The sequence below is a fragment of the Polistes canadensis genome, unplaced genomic scaffold (assembly GCF_001313835.1).
Source record: "Polistes canadensis isolate GaletaPanama2010 unplaced genomic scaffold, ASM131383v1 scaffold_4, whole genome shotgun sequence".
NCBI lineage: Eukaryota > Metazoa > Arthropoda > Insecta > Hymenoptera > Vespidae > Polistes > Polistes canadensis.
The window spans coordinates 1,762,159-1,774,789 of record NW_014569551.1 but is presented as its reverse complement, the minus strand read 5'-3'; the positions used below and the strand labels follow the sequence as shown (position 1 = coordinate 1,774,789).

Sequence of the window (12,631 nt, the reverse complement as noted above, 5' to 3'; positions counted from 1 at the left end):
TTTTTTTTTTTTTTCCCCCTCCTTCAAAAGTATATACATATATATCCCGTAAAATTTATTCACGATCGTTCATCACCATCTTTTTACATCTTTTCAACGGATGAAGGCAACCTTTCGTTTCGTTATTCCATCCTTTCTTTCTTCTACTTGTTTATTTCGTTTTTTTTTTTTTTTTATCTTTCTCTTTTTTTTTTGTTCTTTTTTTCATTGGCAAAATTATATAGAAAATTGTACTGTCTTTTTTTGGAAATTAAATTTCTTTCTTTCTCACTTTTTCTCTCTCTCTCTCTTTTCTTTTCTTTTCTTTTTTAGTTTTCGATGCGTTAAGGTGGAAGATCAAATGAAAGGATTGTTTTTTCGATGGGAAAAATTGTAAGGAAGACGCGTTTTAAACGATCCTTGGCACAAATATTTATCCTACGTATTATACGTACAATTCTCATAGTTTCTTTTTTTTTCTTCGATGTCTACGAAATGATAGAAGCAATCCCTCCTGTTCGAAGATACGATATTTCATTCATTTTTTCTTTTTTTAATTCGTTCCAAACTTTTTTTAACACACTAGCGTATAATTATTCGTAGAAATAAATAAAAAATATTAAATGGTCGCAGATTGAGAAGAAGAAGACATTGTTTACGATTACGATAGCAAAAAGGGCGAATCAATGTATTTTTTTGTTTCTTTTTTTTTTTTCGTGTTCGTTCACATTATTATTTTTTTCTCTGAGTCCGTAGTCGTTTTTGTTCTTAAACATTTTATTTTTCATTTTTCAATGTGAATTGTTGACGATTTTGTAAAAAAAATTATTTATTACAATTACGTTCACAAACGTAAAAAAAATAAAGGAATGTTATTTAATAATTGCCTACGGTTGTTTCTTTTTTTTTTTTTTTGTTGGTTTGTTTTTTAAGGCTGATTCGACTCTCTCCAATCTTTTTTTTATTTATTTGTTGTCACTTATTTCGCAATTGTAAGTGAATCAAATTCGCAGACGTTTGTTTCTTTTTATCTCCCACGGATATTTGTAACATTACATGGTCGTATCGTCTATATATATATATATATATATGTACGTATCTATGTATTTAAATGAATTAATTAACTATGTAAAAGGGTATATTATGTATGATATATTACATCGATTGCGAGTAACGTATAGTAAACGAGATAATAAATTCAATTCAAAATTTTATTTTTCATTCTTTACTTTTTTTTTTATTTTCACGGGGAAAAATGTGTATGGTTGTATGTATGTATGTGTGTGTGTGTGTGTATGTGTAAATTTTTTTTTTTTAGAAGTGTACGTCAGTCGTTTGCTCGTTCTTTATCGTATCGTCGCGCGCTTTGTTCACATTTATTTAATTAATTCTTTTTTTTCTTTATCCTTCGTCGAGAGATACGCGAGTGTGTATATTGGTATGCGTTTAGTATTAATTATTTAAGTATTTTTAAATTGTTGTTTTTTTTATTATTATTATTATTATTATTATTATTATCTATCTTTTTATAGAGAGGTTCAAAAGTCGCAATTTAAGTAGAGTAAGTAAAGTATATATATATATATATATATATTTATTTATTTATGTATATATATATTATTTCACTTACTCACGCAATGTTGTTTCTAATCTAACGAAATTTTCTTTTTTTTTTCTAAACGAGTGTACGCGGAAGTTCATTTTGTTTTCTTTGTTTTTTATATTTTCTTTTTCTTTTTCTTCTTCTTCATCTTTTTTTATTTATCTCTCTTTCTCTTTTTTAAAAGTATAAGGTGGCAGTAGTAATAACGTAACGTTCTCGGTGTTATTTTTGCGCTAAAAGGTGGATGGACGACGCATTTTTACAATATTCTTGAAATAATATTTATGTTTTGAGCGAGTTTGTGTGTTTTATTTATTTAAAAATTATACATGATGTCACCGCCCCTGTTTAAACGAAACAAACCTGAGACACCTTGTATATACTTATGTAAATAATAAAGAAATATATTGAAAGGCAGTAATTAAACGCGTATATGTACGCACGTGTGTGTGTGTGTGTGTGTTTATATGTGTTATCGATGTTATGAAAATCAAAAATAATTATTAATTAACGTATCCGTTTTAATCATGACAGTGAAGTAAATTAAAAAAAGAAAAAAAACAAAAACACATATATATCATTTGAACAATTTTATCGAATAAAAGTGACGATAAATAAATATATTAAATATACGTATTATATATAAAATCAATTATTACGATATGAATGTTTCCAATATATTTGTCATTTATTTTTATAATAATATTATAAAATTATATTATAAATTATATAATAATGAATTTTAAAAGAAGAATACAAGAACGAATGTTTTACTTTACCGTTGTGTAATTAAAAAAATGAGTAGAATTTAATGCAGAAGAAAAAGGAAAATAAAAAAAAAACAAAAAAAATAAACGATTAGATTCGTCGTCGATCCATCATCCCTTTTTATCCCGTTTCTTCTTTTTTTTCCAATTCAGTTGGTTCTCTTAAGATCTACATAAATTTTCCCACGCGCGATAATCATGTTGTAGAGTAAGAGCACTTTGATCGCTACTATTCGCGGGCGAAGCGAGTTCTCCTTTTGTCCTCCTCCCCCGCACCTCGACGCACGCATCGAATCAAATATGCATCCTTCAGAGAATGCATATACCATATAATTTTAATTTTTCTGTATCATTCTTCTTTATTTTTTCCCCCTTTTTTTTGCGGGCTTTCATATTCCCCCATTCGAAATCGGATATGTGACTACGACAACATTATATTCCTCCTATTTTATTTATTTATTTATTTATTTATTTATTATTGTTCCGGAATGAAGGGGAGAAGGAGGAGGAAGCTAGGGCAGTAGTTATGGTTTTTTTTTTTTATTATAATTGTTTTTTTTTTGTTCTTTCCTTATTCCTTTTCTTTTTTCTTTTTTTTTTTCTTTTTTCTTTTTGTTTTACTTTTATACCAGCGGAAGAACTTGGAATCTTGTCGTAATATATGTGTAAGCAATATTTTATTCTAATTTTTTTCTTTTTTTTAGTTTTCAAAGAGTATGCTTTTACTTCGTTTCAATCGTATGCAATAGATCGAGTCATTGTTCATTCCTATTTTCATTCTGTTTCTTCAACGTTCAGCGAGTAGCGATCGCTCTCTTTCGGAGAAACGATTTTTACAAAGAGGCTTTTTTTTTTTTTTTTTTAGAAACGGACGTCTTTTTTCCTTTTTCTTTTTAAAAAAAGTCTTCTCTCAATTTCTAGCTAAATTCTATTTTATAATTCGATGGTTGAAAAATATTTTTGCGTAAAAAAATTCATATCCATATTAATGTCTTTCAAACAACACGGTTTCGTCTCTCTCTCTCTCTCTTGCGCCGCCGTTCCTTATTTCGTTATTATTATTATTATTATTATTATTATTATTATCATTATTATTATTATTTATTTATTTATTTTTTTGTTTACTCTTTTTATTATTTATTCTTTATTTCGTTAATAATTAATAATTGTTTTATTTCGAGAGGCACGAATCGGTATCGACTCGAATCTTTCGATTGGTATTCTTTTTTTTTTTTTTCTAAATGGTTCCTTGTGGACAAAAAATCTACTTCCTCCTCCGATATTTTTATTTTTTTTCATTTCTTTCTTCTTCTTCTTCTTCTTCTTCTTCTTTCGTACAGCCATACTTTTCGTATTTTTCTTTATTCTTTTCTTTTTCTTTTCCATTTTAACGAATACGAACGCTCCATCGGGGTGCCGCCATCTTTGCGCATGGTGGGGGAAAAAATCCATTAGAAATAGGCGAAGAATTGGCGCGGGATCATTTTTTACTTTATACGTTCATTTCGGAAATTAACAATAATTAGTGTTAGTTAATTAATTCGCGTCGGGACGATGTGAACTCGCTCGAGAATAATCCTTGACAATTATTATTAATTTATTTCATTTTATATATTTTTATTCGTGGCATCTCTAACGTAGGCGAGATAGGACACCGCGAAATTCTTTTCCTTCTTCATATATTCTTTTTTTCATTTTCGTTTTAATAATAGTAAATGCAAACGAAATAAAAGTAAGGTTTATGTACCTGCCTCTTTTAATCTCTCTATTTTTCTCTGTCATTATGTTTTTACAATATGTCAATTATCTTTTTTTTCTTTTTCCTGTTTTTTTTTTTTTTTTCTTTCCCCCTTATGCCATTCAGTATCGTTGAACTTTTGTTAAATGTCGAGAAACTGGCGTAAATTCTTCTTTATTTGTTTTTTTTTTTTCGTTTTTTTTTTCTTTTTTTTTCTTTTTTTCCTTTTTTGGTTTGTTAGAGCGACTAACGACGACTATGAACGAAAGTTGGAGACTCGGAAGTGGCATTTGTCGCTTATTAGATGATGGATAATAGTTGGTCCCGAACATGAGTTAGTATGGGTTTGTGCAAAAATCTTAGCTAAAACCTTTTATTTATCCTTTGTGAAAATGATGGCAGTTTAAACGCGCTTTGTTGCCTCGATCATCCTTTATCGATTTGCGTTTTATTTATTTCTTTCTTTCTTTCTTTCTTTCCTTCTTTTTTTTCTTTCTTAGGAATTGACATTTTATCGTATCTTACGCGTTGCGGATTGGCCGTAAGATTACTCTCTTTTTTTCGTTCTTTCTTTTTTTTTTTTTTTTTTTTTTTTTTTTGCCCTTTTTTTTTTCTGTTTCTAATATAATTACTCTAGCCTTTCTCTCTCCGACGATACGCGAGTGTTCACCACATTTATCCTTGTTTGTTTAAATTGTGTGTCAACGTGTATGTGTGTGTGTGTGTGTGTGTGTGATGTCCGCGTACGGGCTCGCGCCTATTGCTTTTACATAAAAGCTAAGAAAGAATTCGATCGAAGGTATGAAAAATCTTAAATCGTAAAGTCCTCGCGCTAAATTTGTTTAAATTGTTTTTTTTTTTTTTTTGATTTATTATTTTGGCAGCATATATATATATAGTATTCACATATATACTTTATATATTACTTCGCGCATTATCCTCTAGCACATTCTTCGTTTAGTTTTCTCTTTTCTTCGTTTTTTGTTTGCTTCGTATCGATTTTTTTCTCGTATCTTTCTTCAGTAGAGAGTATGGTTTGTTTTCTTTTTCTTTTTGTTTTTTTAACAATCAGCGAGACGAGAGCCCTCGTTCTTTCGTCGTTTGTTACAGTATTTTTTTTATTTCTTTTTTTTTGGATAGAAAATTAACGGAAGGTGTTTCCTAAGTGAGAGACAATATATATTGTATAATTACGATCTCTGTACAAACCCATTCTAATGGTTACGTGCGCAGGAACGCCTCTGGATTAATTTTTTAATATTTTCTTATTTTTTTGTTTTTGTTTTTTCCTTTTTTGGCGCTCGGCGACGAAAGTCTGCGGGCAGATCGGCTGTCCCTGAGACAGATTGTTTTATCCATCTTCTCTCTCTCTCTCTCTCTCTCTCTCTCTCTTTTCTTTCTTTCTCTTTTTAAATATTTATCAATTTTTTTTGTATGATCCAATTCGCTCGGCGTATTTTTCTATTTCATTCTTTCGTAATATCATTGCCACCTTTTCCCCCTAGTTTTATTTCTGTTTCAATTACCGTTTATACGAGCTACCTATATAAGTACATATTTAATTTAATTTTAATTTTTAATATCTTTTTTTTCTTTTTAATTCTACGTCGCATTTAGAGAAAATCGATTTTGACTATCGCGTGTCACTTGGCAGTTTTTTTTTTTGTTGTTTTTATTTTTTTCTAATATTTACAGTTAAGAATAATCATCGGCCAAAGTTTCTTTTTTTAATCTTTTTATCTCTCGTTCCATTCGCCAATCACATTATTAATATTATCATTCTCTTTTAATAATACGCGTAGCGAATAGAAATTGCATTTTGATGACGATGATGTATAACTATCACTTTAATCGATTAAAATATTAATTTATTTACAAGCATAGTACGATCATGTAATTGAGAAATCTCGCGCTCGTAGTTCCGTTCAATTTGGCGCTGCCATTGCTACCACTGTCATGGCCGCCGTTGCCGCCATTGTTATCGTCGTCGTTTTCGCTGGCAGTGTCGCCTTTGATCTCAACGATAGTGTCGAGTCGTTCAACTTGAGTTCTTTGACGATCTATCGATGGATCGCTGTCGTTTGTATCGTCCGAATCAACGTCTATCATGTAATCGTTTAATTTGATCTTAACTACCGCGTCTACCGGATATTTACTCGTATGACGATGACGATTATCTTCATCGGACGATGTAGTTACGCCAGTTACTGCAGTAGCAGCAGCTATTCTAGCACTTCTCTCGCAACGTGGACAACCATTGTTGCCGTTAAATGAATTTTCGTCGCTTTGACAACGGAAACATATGAGATCTCCTTCGGTTGAAAAATTACAATGTTCGCAGTGAACCAAAATAAGACCGTTACCGTGACAAAGCTCGCAAACCGGACTGTCGTCTTCCTCAGCTTCTTCGTCTTCCTCTTCATTTTCTTCACCTTCTTCTTCTTCTTCTTCTTCTTCTTCTTCATTTTCATTATTCTCTTCTTCCTTTCCCTTTTGTTTTTGACGTTTTTCCAATTCACCGAAAGTTTCCTCCCGACGAATATATTCGGGCGACAATAGTTGCTGTTGTTGTTGATCCTTGAACTCTTGACGACTAGATCTCGGTGACGGTGAATCCTGAAAATGGTTTCGTGATCTAGGCGACATAGAAATTTCTTGAAAATCACGTGACAATCTTGGCGATGGACTACTACGGACAGACGTTTTGTATTCCGGCCTAAGGAAAGTTAAATCCTCCCTAGGATCCAAACGTTCCTCTACGTAACGACCAAAATAAGATCCCGGTGTCTGCGGTCTGTACGTGCAAGTACGTGTCTTTTGATCGCATTCGCTGCACAGCAACAGGTTTGATTTGCTTCCGGGTTGTGAGGCGTAACCGTTGCACGTTCCGTAATACCTGTCGGAATACAGATAGACAGTGATCGTAGAAAGAAATGGAAAATAAAGTTAAATCGTCTTTTGTCAAATCAAAAGAATAAGGAATACAAATAATGGAAAAAAATATTGTGTTACCTGGAAAGTTCGTACCGATATTCAGTTAAATTGGATTATATATATATGTTACTGCTAAAACTCGAACACATTACCTAGATAATCTACAGATTAACAGATTTGTTCCGTTAAATCGCGGAATCAAGAGTTTTCTGCATTTTATTTAGATAATGTACACATTCAAATATCTTTACGTCAAACAGCAATAAAACAATCCCTTGATAATGGGTCAGGATTTAAGATAATGTGATTGCAAATCTAAATAATTTGAGAAATGAAAGAATTATCGGCACTTTAACTGATTATCCTGGTTAATCTGCAGAATAACTGATTCCTACACTTTAGCGATAGGTAACATATATATTGAAAAATGTTTATCCGAACTTTTCGGGTAACCCAATAGATGGACAGACGTGTAGATACCTTTCATCTTCGTCGCTCTCGAAAAAATGCTGACTTAAGCTACCGATCGATTTGGTGTCGCTTAATCTTGCACCTACGTTGAGTTCGACGTTTGTCAATGAACCAATGAAATCTTCAACCTTAGCTTGTTCGATAAAACGACGTATAAGCTCCATCTTTGCTTTGCCGCGCTCTCGCGGCCTTGTTTCTCGTTAAATGATGCTTTCGCGATTACGCTCGTTGTTGTCCTCTACGCTCGATGTCGAACTGACACCACAAATTTGCAATTCGATTTCTGTCAAACGTTGTTCCACTTTCCATTCTCTTTGATTCAATCGAGCGGTAAGTGTTGCGTTTTCTGTTTCCAACGTTAACTGACGTTCCCTCAAGTGTTTGATCTCAGCTATAAGTGCTTCGTGCGAGGTCACGTCGGGTAACGGTGTAGCACCTTCGCTCATTAACTGCGTCATGCTGTTGCACGTCATACCTGTAACATATTAGATTCGTAAGCTATTTGAGAAACATCATATATTCCTTCTGTTGTTTTTCAAAACTTGAAAAACACTCCTGAACGTTCGTGAAGAATACGTGTAAAAAAAGAAAAACTATATTACATCTATCGAATAATAGAAGATTGATTCCAGTCCTAAGAAATCAACAAAAATAATATAATAAAACAATGAGTTTTCACATGTTAGATTATTGGAATTAATTTGGATTGATCGCGTTAAATGAAAATCGTGTAAAAAACAAAATTGAGTGTAATAAAATGATATCTAGAAAATAGAGACTCTTAGTTTTTAAATACGTACAAGGATAGGTTGTCCTATTGTTAATTATTAGTGTACATACACAATAGATAATTTAAATATAAAAAAAGTGTCGTAACAACAGGCTGACAAACACGAAACCTAAGAACATAGTATTACCGAGATCTTTAAGAATAAAATCTAATAAACGAAGCAATATCGAGCACCACCATATTGTTGTATTAATATCGATATGTTATTTAACCTCCTATTACTATCCTTACAGATATAAGATCTTTTCCAATCAAAGTAATCCTCCAGAGTGTATGTGTAAAAAGTTTTGATCGATTGCACTTTAGATAGGACAACGAATAGATTGGATTTTATATGTGTCATATCTCTTCGAAATTATTTTAATGTATAATATCATCACAATCTTGGAAAATATTGCAAGATCAAGAATGGAATAAAAATATTCTTATAATATATCTTTTTGTTTTATTTTCTTCCTTCTTCTTGGACGATTAATCTACTATCTTATTGGTTTTAAACTTACTCGTTTAAAGTATACTTTTTATCTAAGTTTTCATCGTACGAGTTCGAAACCTTTTATTTTTCCAATTGATATAGGTCGGATCTTCCCAAGGGATATAAAAAAAAAATAGTGTTACGAAAATATGACTCACCTGAATGAGTAGATTGTCGTCCAGTTGAAGGCTGAGTTGCAAGTGATCTTGGCATCCTGGCAGTTGGATCCTCGCTACTTTGTCCACTGCTCGTGGCACTCATCGGGCTGTCCATACTTCTGCTAGTGACGTTGACGCTGACGTTGACGTTATTACCAGGTAAAATAGGACCGGTTGCGATGCTAGTAGGTACCCCGGTATCACTGGTAACACCCCCAGCTCGCGTTAATACTGGACTCGAACTCGGGGTAAACAGTGAACGTGTACCAGCACCAATAGCGTAACCCTGGCCTCTTATTTTGTCACCTGACGGTGACACCAATGTATCCTCTATTGGTTTTCTTGCATGTAATTCTACCAATCCGGGTGCACTCTGACATCTGCTCATTGCCACTGAAATATTTGACGATATGATTTTAATCTCACAATCAGAGATATTATGAGGATAATATATGATGGATTTTCGTTTAGGTTTCTAGCTAAATGATTAATTCATTTTTGTTTTGACGTGTTAACAGAGATTACCAAACCGGTCATATTTCAAATATATATTCGTGCTTTATTTTATTATATTTAAATAATAGTCAAATCACAGAAATTGATTTGCGTCTATTTTCTATCGATTGTTTTTTTATCTTTCTTTTTTTATTAATCAAATACGTTAACTTTACGATAAATATAGACAGATACCTATTGATAATGAATATCCTTGTTTTTGTGTGATTACGCTATCTAAAAACAAAAGGTGAGTGGATTCAAAGGAGTATCTGTTTCTTTATATTAAAGCATTTTAAGCCACGAAGAGAGTAGGAGATCAATTTCCTCCTTTTCTCGTTTAAACCTCGCTTTTACCTCTTTGAGATCTTCTTTCATTAAACAATACAACCAACCATGCCTTCTTTGTCACCTATCCTAAGGAAACGTCGTTGAAACACTCTATCAAAATATAGTATATTACATTTGTCTAGTTGCGTGTCTCGAATTTACGACGCGTTTTACATATTACCTTATAAATTTCTATCGCTATTATTTTAAAGTGGAGAGAAAAAAGAAATAACCAATGAAATGAAATAATTATGAATAATTGTAATATAAAAGAAAGAAAGAAGTATGATGATCTTTATAATAAACTTTTGCAATTTGTTTTATCAAGTCCCGACAATAGTACAAAAAAATGTCTAGTACAAATAAGGTAAATAAATAAGGGAGAAAAGAGAAAGAAAGAGGTACTCACGTTTCTTAAGTGGAGCTTTTTTGTACTTCTCGAGTCTTTTAACCGCTATTGATTCCAATCTAACTCTAGCAGCTGGATATTCCTTAAGGACGTCCCACATGTCCTTTTTGCTGAGAACGAATAGGTCCGAGTAGCCGACAGACCTCACACTCGCTGTTCGTCGATTACCTGCGTCGATGTAGCCCATTTATTGGTTACCAGGGTGCATCAAGCTTTCTTTTTTATCTCGCTACGATCGATTTCTCGATCCTTTTCATTTTTTCTCTTTTTTTTTTCTTTTTATTTCATTTTATTTTTCCCTTTTTTTCTGTCTTCTTTCTCGTCGGTTGGTTTTCCTTATTTCTTTATTTCTTTTTTTTTTTTGCAATTTTTTAAAACCACGTGTTAAACGAATAACTATCTCGTTTCGTATTGATCGAATTAATTTGCAAAAAAAAATTTTCATTCTATCGATTATTTATTTTTTTTTTCACCTTTTATGCTTTTACGGTTCGTTGGTGAAGTCTTCGTTATCGATATACGAAAAAAAAAAAAAAAAAAAGAAAAAAAAAACAACATGTGATTTGTTTTAAACGCACGCGTTACGAACAACGATAAGACACGTCTTGTGGTACGTGTAAATAAATTGTTGTCTTTACTCCCGTTTAAATTTGATTACAAAATAGCTTATTGCGGTTTAACGTTAAAATAGATTTTATCGTTACGTCGATGTAAAATATTACTTTCATCTTGGTCATTTGAATATCGCGTTACGTTTTTCCTCTCAGTAATACGGTACTACTATTACCAACGATAACGATCGTGAAAATTGGACGAATTTAAATAAATTATCAATTTTGTGAATAGAAATATTATTATATTATTATGCATGTGTTATAATTATGCATATTTTCGATTAAACGTCTATAAATGTTGATTCCAATTAATTGTTTGACTACTAATGATGACACGATTGTGAATCTCTCATTAGAAAATAAATTGATTCTGAAATATATATATATATATATATATATATATTGTTTCTCTCGGATAATTTTCATTTGAATTATATTTAAAATATAAATCGAAGATGAGCGAGATAAAAATCGAAAATACTTGTTATTTGCGTTTAGAGAAATTACTCGCTTTGATGAAAACTACATGATTGATCATTTTATTGAATTAAAATAAATTACAAACAGACATCATCTATTTGATTGTTATCAAATATTTAATATTCAACATGGTAATGACGTTAATTATAGATTTTCATTTGCAAAAGCGATTACCTTCCCGTGCGCGAGTGATAATAAAATGTAATATATAGTTATATCAATATACATACATATATATATATGTCTATATATGTATACGTATACACACACACATATATATATATGTATATATAGATATAAGAAACCAATATTTAGATAATTTGCTAAAATGATAAAAGCTAGTATCTACGGTAATCAAATCGTATACGTTAATCGGGAGGAAATTTAACTTGCATATTTTAGAATACATTCGTGATGAAGAGGTGTGGTAGTGGGGGGGGGAGGTGGAAGAAACGGGTGTATATGCAATACATAGCCATAAATTGCAATAATAATTAGATTGAGAGCAATGATAAATCATTGGGGACACCAATGGTTAAAGATTGGAGAGAGAGAGAGAGAGAGAGAGAGAGAGAAAGAGAGAGAATAAAGAAGTTAAATGGTGCAAATGTGAAACAATGATGATAGTAATATATACCGTTAGTTGAAAATCTTTTTTTTTAGGAAAATATTTGCAAATCATCGAGATTAATTTTTGATATTGAGAAAATTTACGGACGATTGACTTCGTAAATTTCTTTGTTTTTTTTTCTTTCTCTTCTGCTAATATCGAAATGTAATTTCGCGTTTTTTTCGTAAAGAAAAAGTCAAATTTAATCAAATTCGACAATTCGTGATCATTCGAAACGATTTCAAAATTTAAATCTAAATATGTAATAATAAAAAATGTAATTTGTGCAGAAAGTCTTCCCGGTGTTTTCGCATTGTTTACGAATATTTGTTCAAATGATTAGAAATTGTTTAGAAAATATTAGCGAGACGGTAGCAATACCGGTTCAGCACAGAAGTAATTAATTATTAATGAATGAATGAATGAATGAATAAATTAAGTATAAGAATAATCGTAGAAAGAAAATTGAATAATAATTTAGGGTGAGACTGTATACGTATATATAAGAAGCTATTTCGTATACTACTTAAAATACTACAAAAGCGTTATATAGTACGTTGGAAATATTATATAATACGAATGGCTAAGAAGATATTATAACGACATAATTATGTTGATCGATCGATACGACCTAATAATTATCAATAATAAAAATATTCAACACTTCAATAATATGGATTAAATATATTTTCTGCCAATTATTCTCTGTCTAACATTACCTAACATTTTCCTCGTTAATTTTAATTTTACTTTATAAAACAACACAAACAAAAAGCGA

At 31.3% G+C, this 12,631-nt stretch overlaps 1 protein-coding gene across 1 annotated transcript in view; it reads right to left on the bottom strand.

Moving 5' to 3' along the window:
• Positions 1 to 4,710: 4,710 nt before the first annotated feature.
• The window catches only part of LOC106787215, an 87,364-nt gene continuing 79,443 nt past the window's right edge, over positions 4,711 to 12,631 (bottom strand). Inside the window, exons 12-16 of the mRNA XM_014749402.1 lie at positions 10,150 to 10,317; positions 8,916 to 9,308; positions 7,749 to 7,967; positions 7,502 to 7,673; positions 4,711 to 6,983 (exon numbers count right to left, since the gene is read on the bottom strand). Of these exons, the coding sequence (XP_014604888.1) occupies positions 5,960 to 6,983; positions 7,502 to 7,673; positions 7,749 to 7,967; positions 8,916 to 9,308; positions 10,150 to 10,317 (1,976 nt within the window). The 3' untranslated portion in view covers positions 4,711 to 5,959. The remainder of the gene's footprint in view (positions 6,984 to 7,501; positions 7,674 to 7,748; positions 7,968 to 8,915; positions 9,309 to 10,149; positions 10,318 to 12,631) is intronic.